Here is a 25417-nt window from a genome sequence, read left to right as displayed (position 1 = left end):
AAAGCAAAGACACTGTGGTGCGTGAACTGTTGGAGGCCAACCAGATTATAAAAGAGGTGGACGCCTGTGTCACCAACCCGTCTGAATATTTACACAAATGAATGCATGTTTTTAGATAAGTCTTAGATTTTGGTTAATTTTGTGATTTCCTTCTATCCATCTTCTGTGTTCTCGCGCATTCACAGAATCAGTGCTTCTTTTTTTTTCTTCCCTCTCACCATGGCTATATATTCAGCCGCTTTTAACCTCAATAAACAGTTGCAAGTAGAGCCTTGCCCGGTCTTTGTTCTTTCTTAGTGTGCTGTCGCTGTTGGCGCTGCATGTTTTGAAAGGGCCATAAGCATGCACTCACGCTTTGGCTGCGACTGTTGCTGCTGCGAGGACGACGTCCGTGGTCGACTGGACGAAGTCACCGGTTTCCGTTTGTTCTTGGCACCCGAACGTGCAGAGGCCGCGGCAGTGGACGCGGCACGTCCATTTCGCCGCCTCTTGTAGAGCACCAGGCAGATGACGGCGATGAGACCGGCGAGCAGCACGACTCCGGAGGACGCCATGGAGACCAGCGTGGTGGTGTCTTCAAGGAAGGCAGCCACCGCGGACTTGTCGCTGCCTTTATCTGCGACACCGGCTGCCCATCGGCACGAGCGCCGCAATGAAAGAGAGACCATGCACTGTCGTTAAAGCAGTGCACCGCCTGTTCGCGGTTGAAAGCGATTTCCCTTGAGCACCAACGAAACCATCGCGTATATGACATTTAATCACAGGATAACAGTCAGGTTACACCATATAAAGAAAGAAAGATTGGTTGCTAGATTTGTTGTCGTAGCAACGTAGATGAATGCGCTTTTATAGGAGCTCTAGTATTGTGTTTTAAATACGACACTCAAATATCCGTAAGATTCTCGAGACTAAAAAGGAAACCAAGCAGGTTCGCCTTGTGCCTTGCTTTCGACGGTTTTTGTTAAGTGCGTTAAGATATATTTAGACAAGAAAACGTTTACCACAACTGCTTCAGAAGACCAGCTGGGTCCAGACTGCGTAGGGACAACGCCCTTTTGTTTGACATCATTCTTGGCATCACTTGGCCGATTACCACACTAGCGAGGGCTGGACTGAAAAAAATAATAACAAATTAAAGAAAATAACAGTTTTGTTTGAAGGTGAAGTATACAAAGCGAGAGTGATCTTTAGCGTCGTGCTTGGGCACCTCGCACGATAATTTAACAATACCAAGAGGCGACGTGGGGCAACACCGCTCTCGAAAGAACTGGGGAGGTGTTTTGTAAGAGTCCACGTAGTGGAAATATCCATTTCGTCTCTGTAAGTATGCGCACTGTCATGTTAACACGTGCCCTTACGGTACAAAGTGCGCATGCTCATATTTGTATCTGTCCCTATATATGCAGCCCCTTGTCTGATAATAAACAAACTTTGTTCCCTGCCTCCCGACCGTTCACATGGTGTCAGAAGTGGGGCGGCGACGCGTTTCGCAAGCCGCGTTCACCGCTGTTCTTCCCCGCCCCTCGTCCAGCTGCACCCCTAGTAGACTCCAGAGAAAGAAGTATGGCGTCGACGGTTCTACCACCGCCAAAGCCGCTGGAAAGTACGGGTGACGCTTACCAGAACTGGATGATCTGGAAAAGTGAGTTTACTTTATTTTCTACGGCGACCGGACTAAGGAAGCAGCCTAAAGAAGTTCATGCAGCAACATTTCTTGTTACAGTTGGTGAAGAAGCAAGGCGGGTGTTCTATACCTTCAAATTCGCAAATGAGGACGAAAAGCAAGGCCTCGATAAGCTCATTGAAAAATTCGAGGCCCACTACAAACCAGCGAAGAATTTAACGTTCAACGAGTTTCGTTTCGGCTCCCGAGATCAACGTGAGGGCGAATCTTTTAACGAGTGGCTGATCGATATCCGAACTCTTGCTCGCTTGTGTGAATTCAGAGAACTGGAGGACAGATTACTGCGCTGTCGAATAATTCTAGGAGTTAGAGACAAGGACCTGCAGCAGAAGCTTCTGTCTGAAAATCCGTCGTATGCCAAAACAGTGGAAATATGCCGAGCAAGGGAACAAGCGAAGGAGCACTTTAACGAAATCAGGGAGGCAGAAGTAAGCGCAACCGATGAGGCCACCGTACATGCTGTGAAATCAGAAGCAAGCCTCGGAATTTGCTCAAACTGCTCTTAATAACGCATATTGAGTAATAACGCATATTGAGTGTTTCGTTCTTTGATGTTCCTCATCAACCGCCATGCTATATGCCTTGTAAAGGGGGCCTGAATCCCCGTTAAGTGAACAGTTTGATTTTTTGTTCGGGCCTCCTCCATTTTTTTTGTATATCTCAAGAAAAATGAAATAAAATTGCGTTTAATCAATTGAAGAAAGTGTGCTTGCACAAGCCCATACAATGTGGTAAAAGGTTGCGCATGGATCGCAGTGTGGGCATCTATAGGAATACAGCGCAAGGTGCATGGCGTGGTAGAGACTCAAGTGGTAGACGTATGAAGGATGAGAAATCTAGGTAAAACGAACAAAGACAATTGCGAAAAGTACAACATAGAAAAGTTAAATAAATTAAAAACAATTGTCAGTGTATAAGCCTAGAGTGCAGTGACATAGGTTGACTGGCCATAATGAGGGGAGGTCCAGGCCCACTCCACCAAATTGCAGGGCACTCAATAAAGTTATTTTTATCAATGAATACATACAAATGGCAAATGTAGTGTAATAAACGATGTAAACTTAGTTATACATTATGGGAACTCCGCCATCCTGATCGTCGGAGCCACCGGCATCATCGGAACTCCGGCATCGGAGTCGGCAGTCGATGAAGCGGAGGACGGAGTGATTCGTGAGCGCGAGCGGTGGTTCCAGGCTCGGCTGGGCTCTCTCGGGCGCGGCCGGCTAATTGATAATTGAATGCCGCAAATTGATACCAGGTTGACCAACTTGTTTGAGTAAATTTAGTAGTTGTGTGTGCGGGTCACGAGAGTACGTATCTGTGACGACGCCAGCACGACGGCAACCACGTTGAAGATGATAGAATGGCGCAACGGCATGATTTCTACACCGGTCATTTGACGCGATCTTGAGACATGGCAAATGTTGTTTCTGCATAAGTAGTGGACGAGCGTAGAAAGAGGGCACACCGATTGTGACGGCATCAGCGACTATACGTGTTATGCAATTATACGAATCTATGGCTAAGTGTAGGCTATGTAAAAACGTCGATGACATTTGTACTCCATCGAATAAATACTAAGCGTGATTATCTTGGCCGACCATGAAGGCGGTACAACGTCGCACAATGTCTACGTTCCACGTAAAGTACTGAGGAATGTTGGCCGCTCCCGGATATAGTGCAGCCTAACATGGCGCCTCAGAGCGCGAGCTGTGACAAGGAACGAACACCAGGAAGCGGAACGGGGTGCACGCACCTAGCGTTTCAAAAGAGGGCGGGTTTTTGAACGACATAAGTGTGCGTGCGATCGTGGCCTAACAATTAGACCACCGGGACCCTCTGCTCGACGGCAGAAGTTCTATTCTATCATCAGTAACGCATTGCTTTCTCTTTATTGCGATAGCAGTTAGATGGAGACTCCAGGCGCATTGCTTCCATCAACATCGGCGTCGCCGTGAGGTTCCTATAAAGTCCAAGGGCGATAAAATCGTCGCCACGCGCCGTATGCTGTATGTGTGAGGGAAAGCGTGCGAAGGTGACCCGGCCGATCGCGGATCAATCTCGCGCACGGAAGCGAAGAAAGCGGATAGGAAGAGCGCCATCTTCCGTCGACTTCAAGGCTCGACGTTGCAGTTCGGCCTCCTCGCTATATAATTTGTCGAGGGATCAAATACATGAATTGTATTGAAATTGCCAAAATTCCTGCGAATGAATTCTTGAACGCTACACACTGTCAAGACAAGTAAAATATGCACTTTTTCATAAAACAATATGCTCGTATGTCCCAAAAATTGTGCCCGAAATAACTCATATCAGTGCTTCCACCTTTTCTTGTCTATTTAATAAGTGAAGAAAATATCACACGAATTTCAGAAGTATATCAGTTCGAAACAAGCAAAGCAGTGCATGCCACTGATATGAAAAACGGAAAGGCCATGAAATGAACAAGTTGAGAACAAATGCTTATAAGAAACTTTGTCAGTCAAGAACTTTGTTTACATTTTTGCACAAATACAACGGCAAGGGAAGAATCTCAATGAAGCTGTCATTTGTGCCAATCTATTGCTCAGGAGCAGCTGTCACCGGTCGTGTATTGTGAGCAATTGCAGCACATATAAATGCAGGATTTCTGCGAAGTATACGAGGGCGAGTGAGATAAAAGTGAGCCAACGTGAATATATAATAAACGGGGTACTTTATTTAAAATAGTCTCCATTGGCATTCACACATTTGTCCCTCTGATTAACGAGTCGCGTGATTATTGTCATTAAACTCCGTGGGTTGGTGCTTCAAAATCTCTGTAACTGACTCATTCACGTCATCATTCGACATGAATCTGGTTTTTTTAACTGTTTATTTTTTCACTTGCCCCAAAATGAGGAAGTCGTAAGGTGACAGATCTGGCTTATGGTGGATGTTTCAGCGTTTCCCACTTGAACTTTGCCAGATTTGTATTAACCACATCAACAACGTGGGCACGGGCATTGTCGTGGAGCAAGGTGACCCCATTCGTCAATTTCCCACGTCGTTTGTTCTTGATTGCGACACGCAGCTGATCCGGCGTTTCACAATATCGGAAACGTTTGATAGTCTCTCCAGGTTTAGCAAATTCTATCAGTAATGGCCCCAGAAGGTCTAGAAAAAGACGTCAACAACACCTTTCCGACGGAAATGACGGCCTTTGCCTTCTTAAGGGGTGGCGAATCCGAATGTTTCCACTCTAAGCTTTGACGTCCTGTTTGAGGCTCGTAGTAGTGGCACCATGATTCGTTCCCGGTCACAACTATAGACAAGAATTCGTCACCCTCACTGTGATACTAGATCAAATGAGTCAAGAGAGCGCCGAAATTATGCGTCTTCTGGCGGCGGTTCAAAATCTTAGGGAAACGTTGCCCACACAAGAGCGGATGGATAACTGAGATGTTAATGACTTACGGTGTGAACCGAACCGTGACTGACCTTCACATGCTCTGCCAGGTCATCGATACTTATCCTCCGCGATTATATAATCAGCTTATCAACATTTGCAATTGCGTTGGGGGTGATTGCATGGTGGCTTTGGCATGATATTGGATTGCATTTGCAGCTTTCACGTGCCTCTTTGAACCGTTTGCTCCAACGCTTCACACTGACCAATGAAATGCAATATTCAACGTACACGGCAGCCATACGGCGACTAATTTCTTTAGAGGAACCACCTTCAGCTGTCGAAAACCTCATAACACCACGATGTCCCACTTTTGGAGTGTCCATTATGTCACGCAACCATGTTCAACCAAGTGTATGAGAGCATGAAAGGACCTTTATCCTCACACCGGCGTGCAACTTTTGTAAATGAGAGATGCCTGTGTGCCACGAGCATGTTTCGCAGATAATGAACAGAACCATTATTGCACGTGGTTGGTCTGCTCATTTTCACTTGAGTCGCCCTCGTGGATTAGAAATGCGAAGATGCAATGGAATATACAAATGCGAAGATACAGCTTGATAAAGGGCACAAGAGTGTCACTGGAAACAAAGTTCACTGCACATATACACAAAACCTGGCAATAAGATATATAAATTTACGTATAAGTCTCCACTAAATCTACGTATCTAAGAAAACATCACAGTATATAATGCGTAAAACAAGTCAAATAACCATGTTGCGCAATCACAGATTCATAAATCACAGAATCCTAAGGCCCGCTCCTCCTCCTCCAACTCACCCCAATGTATCGCGCGTGACGGAAAGCGCCGCGCTTCCTCCCCGCTTTTCTCCCTTGCGCACACGAAACAGTCACCATCGCCGGCTCACCGATGCCACCCCACCCCCCTTTTACTCGCACATACAGCATACGGAGCGCGGTCACGATGCTATCGTCCTTAAACTTCATACGGAACAAGAGGGCGACATGACATCACAATAACATAATAAGAATATCTGGCAACTGAAGCGTTCCGTCGCCTATTAAATTCCGCAATAGAAGAAGTCACAAAATCGAACTTTCACCATGCGACAATTCGCTGCGCTGCAAATATGTCTTTCTTTTGCTATTGTGGGGCGCGGGCAAAGAAATAAAAGAAAACGCAAGGAAAGCATGTTGGTCACAGTCGAATGCCTACTTTGAGCACCTAGTGTGGCTACCGAAGGAATATTGAAGAAAACGTGAGACGCTTGATCCACTGACAACCATACGCGTACTGCTCGGTATTCTACACCGGCGAGACAAGACTTTCCGGAAAGGTTGCGCTCAAGCGAACGCGTTGCAATCCGTTGAGTACCACCAGTGATGGCAGCGAGCGACCGTTGTTTCTTTTTCTCGTCTGCTAGCGAGAAGGCGTTCAAAACTCTGCCAGGCGAAAATCCAGTCGGCCAGAGAAAAACGAACGCGCCCTCAAGTGCGCAGAGCGGTGGTCAGGGCAACACGAGAAAAAAATTCCGCGGCTCTAGCAGCCCGCGGGTAGCGAGAAGAAGAAAATTGAAAAGCCTAAATGTGTCCTCGAGAATGAAAGTCCAAGTAGAAAACTGAATAAGAACGTAGTTACCTTTGCTGGATTTAGTGTCTTGATATGGATGCTTTGCTGCAGGTGAAAAAAAATGTCGATATTTTTGTTCTGTGACATGATGGCACAAATGAACCACCACAACGCTTCGTCTTATCGGACCTCTCTGCGTGCTTTGTCAACTTGTCTGATAGTGTGTTGATTGGCTTGTCTCGTTGTATGTTCCTATGTACGACTCTAGAAAAGTCAATGCGCCTTTGGCGTCAAATGTTTATAACGACATTAAACCCACAATGTTCCGGAATTGAAAATCTAAAGCACGACTTTAGAAATGTCAGTGCACCTTTCGCACTACAAGTTTATGAAAACTTTAAACCCATAAAGTTTCGGAATTGAAATCCACGCGCTGCGTAGATTCCACGGCATCCGCGAAATGCCCCGACGAGCCCGCTCGCCATCAAAACGCCCACGAAACTTTAACTCAGATGGGGCTCCTTGCGTTATGTGGCTCCCAGTGCATGAGGGTTGCCACAAAATCCCACCTGAGTTGAAGATATCTTTTCGAGCGTGAAAAAGACATTCTAGACAAAATGCAGAATGATTTTCGGCGCCGGGGGGTTGTTTTGGTCGGCGGTGCATGGACAACACGAAACAACTCCGGGTTTGGGGGGGGGGGGGGGGGACTGAAGCCCCATAAGCCCTCCCCCTCCCCCACTGGCTAGGCCCTTGTACACGATTGACAAGTTTTCTCATGTTGACGAACGTGATAACCAGGCACACCGTGCCAAGCATTTGGCATGCGTTCGATTCATTGTCGCACAGAGTGAGCCGTAACAGACTGCCCCGCCGCCGAAAGAAGTCCGATGCGCAGGGGGCACGGACTGGCTAGAGGGATGACACAGGTCGGTGCCTGTAACCGTCGTTGGTTGTCGCACATCTCTCTTGCGCACGAAACACTGTGGGTGTTCCCCAACGCTCAACGTCACAGTTAGAGTATAGATGCCACAGCGGGGTCTGTAGCAGTTCCATGTTCACAGCATGCGTCAACAGAACTAGACCGAGACTCAGCTACTCAGTCAGCAACCGCGAGGCGAATTCCCGCTGAACTTCGCCAGGCTTATTTCTCACTCAAAAGCGACAGGTTTATAGAACATACAGCAGCACTAAATACACAAAAATACTTGTTATACGCTTCACAAGACATAACTCAAACCATATGCGTAAACTAAAATAATGCCTTTCGAATCCTACGTTAGGAAGAAAAAAACTTTTGAGACTGATTGTCAATCTGGAGGCTTCGACTTAAACATCGGCCTTGCCATTGACAGCTCCCGTTTTATTGCGTATCTCCAAAGAATATTGGTGCAAAGCGGAACTCCAATGCAGAAGACGGCCATTTCTAAAGACGTTCTCTGCAACCATTTCAGAGGACAATGATCCGTTTCGATTACGAACCTCGAGCCCACAAGATACCAAGACAATCTTTGACCAGCCCATACAACACATGCGCACTTTTCTTAGTGCTCTACGCCTGTTCTCGACTAGTCAGCTTATGACTTGCGCAAAGGACGCGGTGTTCCTCGTCACTCTCTTCCTTTTGGCATAGTACGACGCCCATGGCTCGTTCGCTCTCATAAGGTGTCCTCTAATGAGAGACAGTTACCGCGCTGCACTTAGCCCCACCTTTCGCCCCGCAACTAAGAATCTCTTCCTCGCTCACTCGCATTGTATTGAACTAGGAATGCCCTGGTGTAGTCCGCCGATCTCAGCACCGGTTCACTCGTCAGCGCGCTCTTCAGTGTGTTGAAATAGGATTGCTCTTTTCTTTCGTACCAGAAGAGCATCAGTTAGAGCGCTAGTTTTTTCAGAATACCTAGAGATCAGGGGCGTAGCCAGGGGGGGGGGGGGCATATGGGGCTCCGGCCCCCCCCTCCGAAATTTTATCGTGCTGTCCATGCACCGCCGACCAGAGCAAGCCCCGGCGCCGGAAATAATTCTGGATTTTGTCTAGAACGTCTTTTTCACGCTCGAAAAGCCATTTCACCGCAAAAATTGCGAACTCCGGCTGGATTTCGCGACAATGCCCATGCACCGGGAGTCACATAACGCAAGCAGCCCCATCCGAGCACAATGTTTCAAGGACGTTTTGATGACGAACGGGCTCGCCGGGGCATCTCGGGGAGGCCGCGGAATCTACACTCTATCATGGAATCTGCGGAGCGCGTGGATGTCAATTCCGGAACTTTATCGATATAAAGTTCTCATAAACTTTTGATGTCGAAGGTGCATTGACATTTCCAAACGTGCGCTTTAGATTTTCAATTGCGGAACTTTGTAAGTTTAATATTCCCATAAATATTTGACGCTAAAGGTTCATTACCTTTTCTAAAGTCGTACATCGGGCCATACAACGAGACAAGCCAAATCAACGCACTATCAGACAAGCTGACACAGCCTGCAGCGCGGCCCGATGAGACGAAGCATTGTGGTGGTTCTTTCGTGCCGTCATGTCACATAAAAAATATTAACATTTTTTTTTTAACCAGCGCCACAGCATCCAGTGAAGACACTAAAGCCAGCCAAGGTAACTACGTTCCTATTCATTTTTTCTACTTTGACTTTTAATCGCGAGGACACATTGAGCCTCTTCAATTTTTTTGTTCTCGCTACGCTACCCGCGGGCTGCCACAGCCAGCCAGAGCGCATGCGTTTTTCTCGTGTTGCCACGACCACCGCGCGGCCCACTTCGATACGCGTTCGGTTTTATCTGACCGAGTGCCTTTTCGAGTGACAGAGTTTTAGATGCTTTCTAGCTAGAAGACGAGAAAAAGAAACAATGGTCGCTCGCCGCCATGACTGTGGGGAATCGATGGATTGCAAAGCGTTCGCTTGGGTTCGCTCCGGAAAGTTTTGTCTCGTCGGCCGTCCGATACCGAGCAGTATGCGTATGGTTCTCCGTGGACCAAACGTCTCACGATTTCTTCGATATTCTTTCGGTTGCCATTTAGGTGCCCATAGTAGGCATCCGATTGTGGAGATACTTTGGTTTGCGTTTTTGCATTTCAGTGCCCCCGCCCCACAAAAGCAAAAAAAAAAAGACATTGTTGTGGCACAGCGAATTGTCACATGGTGAAAGTTCGATTTTGTTGCATCTTCTTTTGCGGAAAGTAATGGGCCATGGGACGATTCAGCTGCCAGATACTCTTATTATATTATTGCGATAGCAATTATATGGACACTCTAGGCGCATTCCTGCCGTTGCCGTCGCCCTCATACTCCGCATAAAGTTCAAGGGCGACAACATCAACACCGCGCGCCGCATGCTGTATGTGCGAGTGAAAGCGTAGGGAGGGGGAAGGGGGGCTGGAGTGGGTGAGACGACAATGGTGGCTCAGTCTTGTGTGCGCGAGGGAGAAAACAGGAGCAAGCGCGCCGCTTTCCGTCGTGCGCGATACATCGGAGGGAGTGGATGGAATGGGGGAGGGATCTAGGATTATGTGAGTCTGTGATTGCGCAACATGTTTATTTGCCTTGTTTCACCCATTATATACCGTGACATTTTATTAGATACATAGATTTATTGGAGACTTATACGTACGTTTAGATATCTTGTTGCGAGGTTTTGTGCATACATGCAGTGAACTTTGTTTCGAGTGGCACTTGTTTGCCCTTTATCATGCTGTATCTTGGCATTTGTATCTTCCATTGTATCTTCACGTTTCTAATGTACGAAGGCGAGTGAAATGAAAGTGAGCCCACCCATACTGCGCAATTATGGTTCTGTTCATTATCTGCAAATCCTGCGCGTAGCACACAGGCATCTCTCATTTACAAAAGTGACACGCAGGTGTGGGGATAAATGTTCTTTAATGCGCTCATACACTTGGTTGAACATGGTTGTGAGACGTAATGGACGCTCCAGAAGTTGAGCAGCGTGGTGCCGTGAGGTTTTTGACAGCTGAAGGTGTTTCCCAAAAAGAAATGAGTGACCGCATGGCTGCCGTGTACATTGCAAGCAAGCAAGCAAGCAAGCAAGCAAGCAAGCAAGAAAGTAAAGTAAGTAGGTAACTAAAGCAAATAAGTAAGTGCTTTATTTACCATATACAATATATATTTGAATATGGACAGGTCTTGAGCAAAAAAAGCTGCGTCAGCAGCTTGACTAAGTCCTTTTGAACATTGAACAATGCACTGCAGTGGCCACTGTCAAGCGTTAGAACAAACGGTTCAAAGAAGGACTTCAAAGTTGCAATGACGATCCCAGACCACCCCAACGCCATCGTGCAATCACCCCTAACAAAATTGCAAAGATTGATGAGCTGATGACACAAGAACGGAGGATAAGCATCGATGAACTGACAGAGCGTGTGAACATCAGTCACGGTTCGGTTCACCGTCACCGTTGACGCCATAATTCATGAACATCTCGGTTATCGGCTCTTGTGTGCGCTATGGATGCCCAAGATTTTGAACCACCGCCAGAGTACGGAGAAGTTTGGCGCTGCCTTTACTCATCTGATCCGGTATCACAACAAGGGTGACGATTTCATGTCTGCAATTGTGATCGGAGACGAACCATCATGCCACTACTACGAGCCGGAAACACGACGGCAAAGCTTCCAATGGAAACATTCCAATTCACCACCCCCAAAGAAAGCAAAGGCCGTCATTTCCACCGGAAGGTGTTGTTGAATTTTATTTTTCGATCGTCAGGGGCAATTACTGATCGAATTCGCTAAATCTTTCTTTCTTTCTTTCTTTATTTGTTTCCATTGCTAAAATAGAATGACGGGGGCTAAGATAAAAGCTGCAATGCGGCAGCTTGAGGTGCCCTTAGCCCCCGTTCTTGAGAGACTATCAACTGTTTCCGATATTGTGAAACGCCGGGTCGGCTGCATGTTGCAATCAAGAACAAACTACGTGAAAAATTGACGAATGGGGTCATCGTGTTCCACGACAATGCCCGTGCACACGTCGCTGGTGTGGTTAACACAAAACTGGCAAAGTTCAAGCGGGAAACGCTGCAGCATCAGCCATACAGCTCAGACCGGTCGCCTTGCGACTTCCACATTTTGGGGCAACCAGAAAAACAGCTGAAGGGAACCAGATTCGCCTCGGACGATGACGTGAAAGTCAGTTGCAGATGTTTTGGAGCAACAACCCAAGGAGCTTTATGAGACGGGAATTATGTGACTCGTTTGTCAATGGGACAAATCTCTAAATGTTCATGGAGGCTACTTTCAGATAAAGTGCCCCGTTTGTCATATATTCGCATTGGCTCACTTTCATTTGACTGGTCCTTGTAAATTCTGAAGAACTCCTGCTTTTTATACGTGCTTTCTGTTGCGACTTTAATTTCGGTGCAATTACTCACGATACACGACCGGTGACAGCTGCTCCTGCGTAATACATTGGAACAAATGACAGCGTCATTGAGATTTTTGACTGGCCGTTGCATATGTACAAGAATGTAAACAAGGATATTGAATGACAAAGTTTCATTAACATATTTGTCCTCAACTTGTTTATTTCATGGCCTTTACATTTTTCATATCAGCGGCATCCGCTGCTTTGCTGGTTTCGAACTGATGTAGTTCTAAAGCTCGTGTGATATTTTCTTTACTTAGTAAATAAACGAAAGCATGGAAGCATTGACATCAATTATATTGGGCACAATTTTTGGCACATACGGGTATAATATTCTATGAAAAAATACATATTTTGCGTGTATTGACAGTGCGTAGCGTTGAAGAATTCGTTTGCAGCATCTTTGGCAATGACAATACAGTTATTATTCATGTATTTCATCCCTAGGTAAATTGTTTAAGAGGAAGCTTTAGCTCGGGCCCAATTCCGACGCGGCCTATTCAAATACATGTAAAACGCAGGAACGCTTTTCTGAAATAACTCCTGAATCGTTCTAATGAAATTTGTTGTATTTGAGAGAGTAAGTTAAATTCTAGTGTCTGTTGGAAACAGAATTTCGATTTAGGGCCCAAACTTTGTTTAAAATATATTGAAAAATTCGAAACACCGAAAAGAAATAGGAGCACGAAGTTTACAAATTAATAGCTCTTCATCAAGAACAGATATCATGGTTCTGTAAACGGCATCCATTACACCATTCAAAGCGGACAAATTCTATATGTCTATTTGAATTGGTTATGTTATGTACAAGGGTTCTGCAAAAGCCCTATTTTCATAATACCTCATTTTTTGAGACTCATGTGTAACATCAATATTGGCCGCTGTAGATGTACTATTATGTGCAATTTAGAGAATTGTGATATCAATTTTCTTTGCTGATTAGCAGAGTTGTAAACTTCATGGTTTCGTTTTCTTAAAATTTTTGATCTTTGCCACTTTTTAATAAAATATTGACGACCTAAATCGAAAATCCGAAACAAACAATCACTAGAATTTAAGTTTTGCTTTTAAATGCAACAAACCTCATCAAATTTGGTGAAGTGGCTGCCGAGAAAAAAGAATTTTCCTTCTACATGTATTTAGATAGGAGCATCCGACCTAATGTTTCCTCTTAGGAGCTGGCCGAGCTGCATTGTGAGCTCCCCCCCGCCCCCCCCCCCCCCGAATGCAATTTCTGGCTACGCCCCTGCTAGGGATGTACTGCTTATAATACATGGCAACCTCTAAGAAAGATCAGATGTCGGTCTCTGTGCGAGACTGAGCGAAATTTCGTATAGCAGCCACCTTTGGCTCAGAGGGACGGTGACGGTACTATCCGATTACGTGACTGAGGTAGGTCACTTCCATTTCGGCCATATGGAAATTTGGTGCCTTGATGGTTAAGCCTGCTTCACACAAGCGGGCCAACACTGACCTCAGATGTTGCGTATGCCCCGACCAGGATGCACAAGACTTCGCGACATCAGCTAACTAAGGCAAGACAAACTCTTCCTGTCCTCACAAGACTTTGTCCATAAGGCTTGAAAACAGTACGCTGCATTTTTCAAACCGAAGCTTGGGACCTTACGGCGGAACGTTCCCAACGGAGGAGTATCTGCTAGCCCACTCTGTGAGCAGAACCTGCCAGTAGTCTTGAACAAGATCCAGTGTAGAAATGAATCGGGCACTACTAACTTTCTGGATACGCTCTTCGATTTTTGGTATAGGATAAATCTTATCTTTAGTGATCGTGTTTAGCCTGCGGTAGTCGAGGACGACAGAAAACAAGGTGGGGTGATAAAATTAGCAAATTCTCAGGCGCAAGTTGGGAATATAGTTGGTGCAGGAGAGGGGTAATTGGAGATCGCTGGGAGAGGCTTTCGTCAAGCAGTGGCCACAAAAATAGGCTGATGATGATGATGGCGATGAATCTACGCGAGGACGCGGATCCTTGCCCGGCGCGTATACTAAGATCAAAGGCGAGTGTAATCGCTCTCGCAAAGCTCGATCACGACTAGAGTCAAAATTTTTTTTTACCTCCACATTCATAATATCCCGTTGGCGGTGGTGGTGGTGGAGAATATTTATTCAAGGCTGTTTGCAGGAGAGATTGTGGACTGGCTTTAAGGGCCAACCCCTTACAAATTCTAGGACAGGTCCCCAGCCCGGAATCCCTCTGGCTTCCGCGGCCGCTCGGGCCCTAGCCATGAGAGCTCTTTGGCTCTCTAAGGTAGAGCAGCCGAGCAGGCCAGCCCCCCAGCTTTCTCCCGTGGGTGAGGGGAAAGGGGGCAAAGCGGGGTTAGAGGGGCATGCCCATACCATGTGGTACACGTCCGAGAACGCGCAACCACCATGCGGGCACTCCCCTTTAAAATCGTGATTGAAATATTGCAGCACTGCGTCGGCGGGGCGGCACTTGATAAGCCTATGAAACCACACCTTGGCATAGAGAGGCTGAACGTAGGACAGAGGGGAGTAAGATTTGCACATTCGGCGCATAATTCCGTCGCACACACCCGACCGACAAGTCTTTTCATGCTTACGAGCGTCCCGATTAGGCACATCCTGCCCCAGGCGTTTGGCACCTGTTCGATTCATTGCCGCACAAAGTGAACCGTAGCAGTATATATCAAGGTGTGCAATTTCAGAGTCAACACATAACTCTTCAAAAAAGTGATAGTTTCGCATGAAGGGCGATGCATTGAGAGCGATAGCAAAGTTTAGCGTTGCCCTTGCACTTTTGGTTTTGGGCCTCTTGTAGGGAATTTAGCCAGTTTGCTCCGCAGTCTAGAAATTTCTTATGCCACCTAACCATAAGGCCTGTTAAACTTGCACCTTTCTTTTACTTCTTTGGGAAAGCTTTCGAGTTAATGATTTATTGATGTTTCCAACTCTTCTCGGCTTCAGTTTACCATGTAACCTTTAAACCGCAATCACTCTAAAGCAAGTCCTGAAAGTTTATTTGTGGTTATAATTTCAAATCGTCTAGCCATTTCTCTACCCATCTCCCAAAGTGAGTGTGAGCTTCGAGTCGGATGTACAAAAACAACCACAACGACAAAAACGACTCCACTAACGTGGTCAAACTATACGACGGTGCGACAGTTTTGCGCGACCCATCCCATAAGGCAACTCTTGCTAGGCTGAAGTACACTGGCACCTAAGAAACGACTCTTGCGCGCGTGAAATTCTGAAGCGTGTTCTATAGCGCCTTTTGAGGAAAGCATCCGCTGCCTAATAGGTAGGAAATTGTGTTTCTGTGCTATAGATCTCTGTGCGAATCCAGCCATGGGACACATTTATATATATATATATATATATATATATATATATATATATATAGATAGACACAACTACATTTGGCGGAACCATAATTCAGCGGGTACGCGCCAGTGGGGACGACGCTGAAGTAGCGCGGGTTTTTAGGTGAAGCGGGGAAAACGAAGAAGACGTTGTTGTTGTTCCCTTGGACGACTGATAAAGTGCGTTTCTTGGCGGTGCTGCTACGCATACTCGTCGATCCCACGTCGTTACACTGGTGGAGGTGCTGGTTATTCTTAATGCTTGGCACCACTTCGTGGAGCCGACGATCGAGCCCGGAATCACCATCGCACATCGAAACACCAGTCCACCGGTTCAGTCGTCGCCTGCTAGGCTTAGCGCCCGAGTCCAGTCCCCTGCAAGAAACTTCGAGAAATCGTTTGCCTCCAACAAATAACATGGCCACCGCAGCTCCATCGCAAGTAACACTACAGAATCCTATGCTCCCGGAGAGCTTTCATGGTGATGCCTTTGAAGACGTCCAAGATTGGCTAGACCAGTTCGAGCGCGTCGCCCAGTATAACCATAAGTCTAGCTCGGCGGACAAACTCTCGAGTGTCTATTTCTATTTGAAGGACAATGCACGTACGTGGTACGTAAACCGGGAGAGGAGCTTTGCCACGTGGGACGACTTCCGCGCACAGCCGCTGGATACCTTTTCAATCATCGACAGGAGGAAAAACGCGCAGCGTCTCCTTGAAATCCGCGTTCAAAAGCCCAATGAGAGTGTTACTGTCTTCTCGGAAGACATGGCCCGTCTTTTCCGTAGGGCAGACCCAGACATGCCAGAGGAAAGAAAGCTGCAATATCTCCTGCGAGGAGTGAAGGAGCAACTGTTTGCCGGCCTTGTGAGAAATCCGCCGACAACAGTGGCACAGTTCACAAAAGAGGCTACAGCCATTGAACAGGCCCTGCATCAACAATACCGCCAGCATGACATGAGCAACTCGACGGCGAACACTTCCGTACTGGCTGCGAGTAACGACGTGTCTCTGCGTGAAGTTGTCCGAGAAGTGGTGCGAGAAGAGCTTCGGCAGCTCGGCTTTGTGGTTGCGCCTACGGAACCGACGCCAGCGTTATCTTTTGTTGCTGATGTAGTCCGGGAGGAAGTCCGGCAAGCTTTTTCAGCGCCAGACTGTGGCAACGTTCCGCGGCGCCTCACTTATGCGGAGGCTGTTCGCCGTCCACTCAGCGCAACTTCAGCGCCGTTGACACCCATAACTACAACACCACCTACGCCACAAATAGAGCCGACATCGTCACCCTCGTCGACTCTACCAACCCCGCCGATCATGCCAGCACAAACAACGCCGTATTTTCGACATGCGCACACCACTCCTTGGCTCCATGGAGAGTTACCGCCGAACTATCAGCGTCGGAAAACCGATTTGTGGCGCACCGATATGTGGCGCGATTTGTGGCCGTGGCACGGCCTCCGTCAGAAGGCCGCGCCACGGCCGAAACGTTAAAAACATTAAAGATGCAATTTTCGTAAGTGTGCACCTGCGTTTCGAAAACTACCTATGCACCGGACCTACAGAACTTCTCATTGAACTGTATATATATATATATATATATATATATATATATACATTGTGCTGTAAACTGAGGAGCAGTGGGACTGTGGCTATGAGAGAGTGAACGACGACGACAGAGACAAACCTTGCTGCGGTGCTCGATCGGTTCATAGACTTTCTAGATTTCATCGCGGAGTGCGCCTAGGTGGCTACCGTTCAGTGCTCTGCGCCACGGGACACCCCTGCCCCAGATCTACGCCTACTCAATCTCCGTGCCTCCAGGCCCCCCATGGCAATTCGGACAAGGAAGGCAGACCACTGGACTGCATACAGACGAGTGGACGCCTGCTGTGGAAGACAGGCCCGGCACAGGAGGAACCAGAGCTGGGTGAGGCTGTGCTCGAGCATCAAGAACCGTTCAAGGGCCCCCCTAGCCTGGCGACTACTCCAGTCGCTCACCGGCAAGAAGATGAGCCGTCAACCCGTCCTCGCTATGGCGATCTCGCTAGGAATCAGTGAAGAGGCCCTCGCGGAACTTCTGGCGGACCGGTTCGCCCCTCCTGTGCCACAGAGTGCAGCCATCCTTCCAGACGGACAACCCCCTGCCCAGCCGCCCACCTGTCTACACAGCATCCACCCTGCTTGGACATAAAGCGAGGTCACTGCCCTCTGCCAGGAGCCACTTGCTCTGCACCAGCTCCAGGCGGCTCTTAGGCGAGGGAAACGCCACAGCGCACCAGGAGCAGACGGTGTAACGCGACAGATGCTCCGCAACCTGGCCGCCAGCGAGCGACAGCGCCTGCTCGAGTGCTTCAATGCGATCTGGTAGTCAGGGCAAGTGCCAGAGGCATGGCGCACAGCCATTGTGGCACCCATCCTCAAGGCCACGAAACCGGCTAGGGGACTGTAATCCTATCAACCGGTCTCCCTCACCTCCACTGCCTTCAAGGTGATGGGAGGCCATGGCTCTAGCACGACTGGACTGGGTGGCCCATGCTCGCGGTTTCCTGGCAGACCAACAGACGAGTTACCGGCGGCGGCGGTGCACTGCAGACTCCATCGCTGACATGGTGTCCACCTTGGAGGACGCCAATGCCGGCTGGGACCTCACGATGCTCTTGCTGATAGACGTACAGGGTGCCTTCTACAGCCTCCCTCATGCAGTTGTCCACCAGGGCCTGGACCTCCTCGGCATCTGTGGCAGCCTGCGGGGGTTCCTCTCGGTGTTCCTGCACAATCGCACCCTCAGGGCACGTGTGGGTCAATCGAAGAGCACCCCACGTCCAGTCGCTGGAGGTGTACCACAGGGGTCAGTGGTGAGACCCTTCCTTTTCAACCTGGCCATGGCACGGTTGCCTGCTGCCCTGCCGATCGACCCTTACTTCACCGTGCACTGCTCCGTGTACGCGGACGACATCGCCCTATGGGTGCGGGGACGACCACAACACACCCGCAAGGCACGTGCGGCCCCACAGAGAGCCCTGGACACTGCGGGTGCCTACTTGTGCAGTATCGGCCTCACTATCTCGGCCAGGAAGACCGAGGCCTTGCTTCTGCATCGCAGAGCATCAGCCCACCGCTCAGCTGCCCGGCTGCGCTTGGAGGGCGTCCAGATTTCATGGAGCAAGGCAGTCACCTACCTGGGGCTGCGCATTTACCATCGGCTGACCTGGCTGCCGACTGCCAAGGCCCTGTGCGCCCAGACGCTTCGGGTCCGCAAGGCGATCTCACAGCTCCTTGCCCGTTGACAAGGCTGTAGCTGCAGGGCCTAGGTGGGCCCTGCAGCTATTTGAAGCTGCAGCCACTTCACGGCTACTGTATGCCATCCCTCTTGTGGCGCTGCCCCCACCCCGCCTGCGGAAACTGGAGCTGCAGCACCGGTCAGCAGTACGGCTCTGTTTTGGCGTTTCCCTAGCCTCACAAGTGGCCGGTTTGGCTGAGGCAGGTGCCTGGTCCCTGTCATTACTCTTCCTGCAACAGGGGTTACGACACATTGATCGCCTGCACCATGCCGCAGATGGTCAAGCACTCCTGACCCGCCTACGCTCCCGGCCAGCGTCACACATGGGATGGCTGTGTGGCCTCTATAAGGAAGTCATAGCGGACACGCCTGCAAACGCTGTACAGCATCGCCTACCACATGGGCCACCAATCCCTATTTCGACGGAGCTGCCAGGTCTCTCGAAGAACCGTTCCCCAGCATGTGCCCTACAGCAGACGGCAGCCTTTCTCCTCCAAGAGAGACTTGGGGACCACCTTCACATCTTCGTCTATCGACCCGTGATACCAGAGACGGGCTCATCCACAGCAGCCTGCGTTGCACCGGCCCTACAAAAGAGCAAGCTGTGCCGCATCCCGAGACATGCAAGCTCTACCGCAGCACAGCTAGCAGGACTTCACCTTGCTGAGGACCTACTTGCAGAGGAGCTACCAGCGACCCCAGCAGCCACCTTCTGGGACTCCAAGGCGGCGCTGCTCTGCCTGCAGAACCCTGACAGGGCTAGCCTTGGGGTTGCGCTGCTCTCTTTAAGACTGACCACCCTTCAGGACGCAGGATGCTCACTATCCCTTCATTGGCTACCGGCACATGCTACTTGGCAATGAAGAGGCGGACACTTGCAAATAGTGCCCACCACTCAAGCGTTCCCCTCAGCCCTGCTGTAACGGCGGCAGACTTCTCGAGACACAGGCTACGCCGGCACATCATCGCCTGCCACCCGGACAAACGGGTATCTCGGGGCCGGCCTCCACGGCCTCTTCCACAGCACGGCCTCCTACAAAGGGATGCCTCGTTGCTGCTCCGACTGCGAATCGGCTGCTACTGGACGGCAGCCCGCCGGCACCATCTAGGGAAAGCCACCACGCCAGCCTGTGCCTCTTGTGGTGAACCAGAGACTCTGGAGCACCACCTGCTGGCCTGCCCTGCTCACCTGCAGCACCGCGACCGACTTCTGCAAGAGTTCCACCGCCTGGGGCTCCCATGTTCCCGACGGGAAGATATCCTGTTCCCCTGTCGTAATCAGCTACCGGCCTTCCTAAGTGCCGTCGAGTACCTCGACTCGTCGGAGCTCTTGGCGAGACTATAGGAAATTTCCACATAGACGGATTGCCTAACGGCCACCCCACCACCTCGGACTTCCTGCTTCCTGCTTCCTACTTCACTTCTACTGCGCCACCTCCTATACGGTCTACCTCCAGCCTACTCCTCCGGTCGAACCCACTGCGCCCTGCCGGCCGGGCTGCCCTGCTGCTGCTGGGACGACCCTCTACATTTCTCCCTCCTACCCTCTCTTCCTTTTTATCCCATGTACCCCCCCCCCCCTGCTGGCGCTGAGCCGTGCTCCCGCATGGGTTGCCGAAGGTAGTGCCAGCCTTTCCTCCTTTCCCACAAGAACCACTTCTCTCTGGTCTATGGGCTGTACTACCTCTCGCTGCTCTATCCTTCTAGTCGCGAACGCCTACTGCCCCAAGTGCTTCATGACATTTGGTGGAAGGTGCTGGACCTTTTGAAAACCTGGAACTCCGAAGCCGGAAGATCCCTGTCACATCTCCCATGCCTGGTGAAACTAGTCCTACCAATACACCCCAGGCACTGCCTCCGGTAGTCTGTCCTGGTGCGCCAGGTCAACGGAACCCTCCCATATTGAATGGCACTGACGATCATGATGTAGATGACTGGCTGTCATCGTACAATCGGGTGAGTGCCCAGAACAAATGGACTGAAGCTGACAAACTTGGTTACGTACGATTCTACCTTTCCGGGGGCGCCCATCTTTGCTTCCGTAATCATGAGGCTGACTTTTCCACCTGGACCGCATTCCGAATGACACTTCAAGAAGTCTTCGGTCGCCCTGCTGTGCGCAAACTTCGGGCTGAACAACAGCTTTGCTGTCATGCCCAACAAAAGGGCGAAACTTTTACTAGCTACAATGAAGATGTAGTTGACAATTACTGGCGCATCAACCCAGATATGACCGAGGATGACAAGGTCAAGAACATCTTGAAAGGCATAGAAGATGACGCCTTCCAAATGCTCTTGGCAAAGAATCCTCAGATGGTCAGGGACCTCATAACGCTTTGCCAGAGCTATGAGGAGCTGCGCAAAGAACGGCTTTCTACGCGCCGCGCTCTCACTCCGGAAGTTGCGTTTTCAGCTTTGAGTGATGGTGTAAGTGCTCCTCCTTGCAGTTCAGCAATGTTCGACCAAATCAACCAATTGTACGAGAAGTGGCACGCCAACTCTCTCTTCTGCCAGTCGGTCCAGCGTCAGAGTCGCCCTTGTCTCTCGATTTCCGTCAGGTGATACATTGAACAAGCATCTAACGGCGTACCACTTGCTCATCAACCGCCTCCTACGCCCGTTCCACTTACGTACTCTGCCATTGTCGCGAATCCAAGGCCTCCACCTGCAGCTATTCAACCCATACTTACCAGCGCCTTTCGCTCACCTCCGCAAGCGGCTGCAACATATCCACCTACAAGCAGCTATTGGCCGCCACAGCAGCCCCTGCGCCACCTCGCCAGTATTTCCATTAGTCTCCGCCCGCTGTTCTCAATCCATGGCGCACCCATGACAACTCGCCTATCTGTTATTCGTGCGGCCTACCTGGGCATGCAGCACGGCTTTGCCGCAGGCGTAGATGGTATCCTTCGGATTTTCCGAGGGCACAAGGCAACGGTTTCGACTCTCCGGCCCGTTCCACTTGTGCCGCTCAGCACTTCAAAACTTCGCCTTCTGCTTCCCGAACCTTCAATACCTGTCGGTCTCCGTCTTCACGTCGGCGTTCTCTGTCGCCGCTTATCCATCGCCCTGAAGCTATCCAAGAGGAAAACTAAGTACCGCAGTTCCGGAGGCAAAAACTGCGATCTCAACGGACTCCCCAAGACCTCATTTATTTCCTGCGAACGTCCTTGAAGTTTATGCAGAAGTCATTGCCGTTCACGCGCTTGTAGACACAGGAGCAGCAATATCAGTGATTTCGGACCAGCTTCGTCTTAAGCTTAGAAAAGTCGCGACGCCATCTTCTGTCGTTTCATTACGTACAGCAAGCGCTGCGCCGATTGAACTCTTAGGGAAGTGTACCGTGCGTGTTGTTATAAGCGGCACTTTATACCATGTTCGTCATTGTGCTTCGCTGCTCCCGTGCCATGATTTTAGGATGGGACTTTCGGTCCTCTCATCGTGCCGTTATAGATCGTGCCCGTGCTGAACTCGTGCTGTCGCCATTCGTCCACACCGTTTTTGAAGACAATGATGACGCTTCCGGTCATGTGCTCGTCACCTCTGACACCCAGATTCCTCCATACTCTGCCGCACTTGTACCCGTTTCCTGCGTTGGGTTTTCCGACTCCAGTTCTTTTCACGCCTTCTAAGCTTGTTGCTCGCCGCCATCCCTTCTTGCTTCCTTTTGCCCTTGCGATTCGTCAAAGTTCCAGCGCACTTTATGTATCGAACCTGTTTTCTTGCCCTACTTGCCTGCTCCAGGATGAGTGCCTTGGTTATGCTGACGAAATCGAACCAAGCTTCCTTTACAATGTGCCTCATGACCCAGCTTCTCTTCCGGTTGACGCTCTGGCCCTTCACGTTTTTCCTCCCGCGCCGCCGTGTGACCAAACTTTTTCCCTGTGTATTGATCCCAACCTCACTCCAAGTCAGCACGCCCAGATCGTCGATATCCTTGACCACTTTAGCACGTCATTCTACCTACAACAATCTCGCTTAGGCCGTACTTCCACTGCTGTTCATCACATCGACACCGGCAACCATGCGCCTTTACGCCACAGGCGATATCGTGTATCCGCCACGGAGCCTAGCGTCATTGGTGAGCAAGTTGGAGACATGCTACAATGCGGCATCATGCAACTTTCGCACAGTCCCGGGGCTTCTCCTGTAGTGCTAGTCAAAAAGAAAGATGGCACAATTTGCTTGTGCGTGGACTACCGGGTCACCCGCGAGGACGTTTATCCACTACACCGTATTGACGATGCGGTAGACTGCCTCCAAGGCGCCGAATTCTTCTCATCTTTAGACTTACGATTCGGGTACTGGCAAGTTCCAGTGGCCGAGTCAGACCGTCGAAAAACGGTCTTCATCACACCTGACGGTTTATTTGAATTCACCGTGATGCCATTCGGCCTGTGTAACGCGCCTGCCACATTTGAAAGAATGATGGACAACATCTTGCACGGCCTCAAATGGCAGATATGCCTGTGTTATCTGGACGACGTCGTCATCTTTTCACCGGACTTTCCTTCCCACTTCGACTTGAACGCGTCCTCAAGTGCATCGCCGATGCTGGCTTCAAGCTTAACTTGAAGTGTCGCTTCACTGCCCGGCAACTGGTCATCCTCGGCTATGTCGTGTCGAAAGAAGGTGTACTCCCTGATCCGTCGAAACTACAAGCTGTTGCCCAGTTTACGCGACCAACTACCTTGAATGAACTGCGCAGCTTTATTGGGTTAGCGTCACACTTTTGCCGTTTCATACGCAATTTCGCCACCATAATAGCACCTTTATTTAACGCAGCTTCTTCGTGGTGGCCACAACCCTTCGACCTGGTCACCGCATTGCGATGCCGCATTCAAAAAGATGCGTCGTCTCTTGACGTCATTACCAATCCTGCGCCATTTCGACCCAAGCGCTCCAACTGAAATACACAGAGATGCCAGTGGCGTCGGCCTTGGTGCCGTTCTCGCTCAGAGAAAGGCTGGTTTCGATGAGTAAACCGTCGCCTTCGCCAGTCGTGCACTCATTAAGCCCGAATCAAACTATTCGGTTACAGAAAAAGAATGCCTGGCTATAATTTGGGCAATAACCAAATTCCGTCCGTATCTCTATGAACGCCCATTTGACGTGATAACTGATCACCACTCGCTGTGCTGGATGTCGTCCTTAAAAGAACTATCCGGTCGTCTTGCTCAATGGGCCCTTCGACTGCAGAAGTACGACATCCGAGTACTGTACCGTTCTGGCCGAAAACACTCGGATGCGGGTGCCTTGTCTCGTTCGCCACTAACAGACCAGGTTAGCTCCCCGAAGGCCTCATTGTCCGAGTGTTCCCTTGCTGCCCCGGACATTCTTCTGGAGCAAAAGAAAGACCCATGGATCAAGTCCATGCTGAGTTTCTTGTCCACCCCATCGACACCCACTACCAATCGCGTGTTACGTCGCCAAACGCATCACTTTTGCATTCGCGACGGGCTCTTAATTGTACCGTCGTAACTACCTCCCGGACGGCCGAAAATTGTTGCTAGTCATCCCACGGCATCTGCGTTCGGATATTGGTGCAGCGTTCCACGACGACCCCCAGTGAGCACATGCAGGTGTACTAAAGACATACGCGCCTCTACGCCTTCGTTACTACAGGCGGAGCATGTATCGATTCATCCGTCATTATGACCGCTCCTGCCTCGTTTGCCAAGGCCGCAAAGATTCCCCTCGTCATTCAACCGCGCCATTGCAGCCGTTGCCTTGCCCAGCACGTGCTTTTGATCGAGTAGGCATCGACATTTATGGACCTCTGCCAACCACATCAGACGGCAATCGCTGGGTAATCGTGACCATCGACCATCTTACGCGCTATGCGGAAACTTCCCCTTTGTCCAGCGCTTCTGCCCGTGACGTCGCCTGGTTTCTCTTGGGCCACGGAGCTCCCAGGGAATTACTTAGTGAGAGAGGCCACGTCTTCCTCTCCAACGTCATCGAGGCTCTCCTCAAAGAATGCCGCATCATTCATCGCACCACTACTGCATATCATCCGCAGACAAATGTCATGACAGGGCTCTTTAATTGCACTCTTGGTGACATGCTGGCCGCGTACGTTGCATCCGACCAAAGCAAATGGGACCATGTGCTAACAGATTTATTAGCAACGGGCGCGAACAGGTAGCCGTCACAAGCGTTCGGCGAAAGCCAGCAAGGCTACTCTTCTTCGTTACAATCGCCCTCCGCAGAAAAAGGCGCCATCCTGGCGGCTTAAGGCAAAGAGACTACTATTGGGTCGTAATACGGCTTAATGCGACAGACGTGGACAAGTTCGCGGCCGCGATGGCGTAGGTCCGTCGATGGCGTGAGGGGCTCTACGATGTAATTGACGGAGGACGTTTGCTCCAGAACGCGGTAGGGTCCTAGGTATTTTGCGACAAGTTTTGAGGAGAGGCCGGGTGTAGTAGCGGGTACCCGAAGCCATACGAGAAAGTCAGGCGAAAAAGTTGGTGCAGAACGGCCGGCAGGTTGACGGGATTGCTGCTACCACTGGTCCTCGGTGGAAAAAGAGCGGGCAAGCTGGCGGCATTCCTCGGCATGACGAGCAGCTTCAGATAGCGGAGTACTTTCGGACGCGTCAGGTGTATATGAAAGAATGGTATCGAGCGTAGTAGAAGGTTCTCGTCCGTATAGGAGAAAGTAAGGGGAAAACCAGTAGTTGCTTGGGCCGCAGTATTGTACGCATACGTCACGAAATGGAGAACTCGGTCCCAGTTTGAATGATCAGAAGCGACGTAC

General features: G+C 49.8%; 1 protein-coding gene across 2 annotated transcripts in view; it reads right to left on the bottom strand.

Moving 5' to 3' along the window:
* The window catches only part of LOC126529843 (cell adhesion molecule Dscam1-like), a 1068543-nt gene that overhangs the window by 371562 nt on the left and 671564 nt on the right, over positions 1 to 25417 (bottom strand). For both annotated transcript variants that reach the window (XM_055070116.2, XM_055070117.2), the window contains exon 34: positions 353 to 628. In XM_055070116.2, coding sequence (XP_054926091.1) covers positions 353 to 628 — 276 coding nt within the window. The remainder of the gene's footprint in view (positions 1 to 352; positions 629 to 25417) is intronic.

The sequence above is a fragment of the Dermacentor andersoni genome, chromosome 5 (assembly GCF_023375885.2).
Source record: "Dermacentor andersoni chromosome 5, qqDerAnde1_hic_scaffold, whole genome shotgun sequence".
NCBI lineage: Eukaryota > Metazoa > Arthropoda > Arachnida > Ixodida > Ixodidae > Dermacentor > Dermacentor andersoni.
The sequence above is the reverse complement of the archived record's forward strand: the minus strand, read 5'-3'. Positions and strand labels throughout refer to the sequence as shown.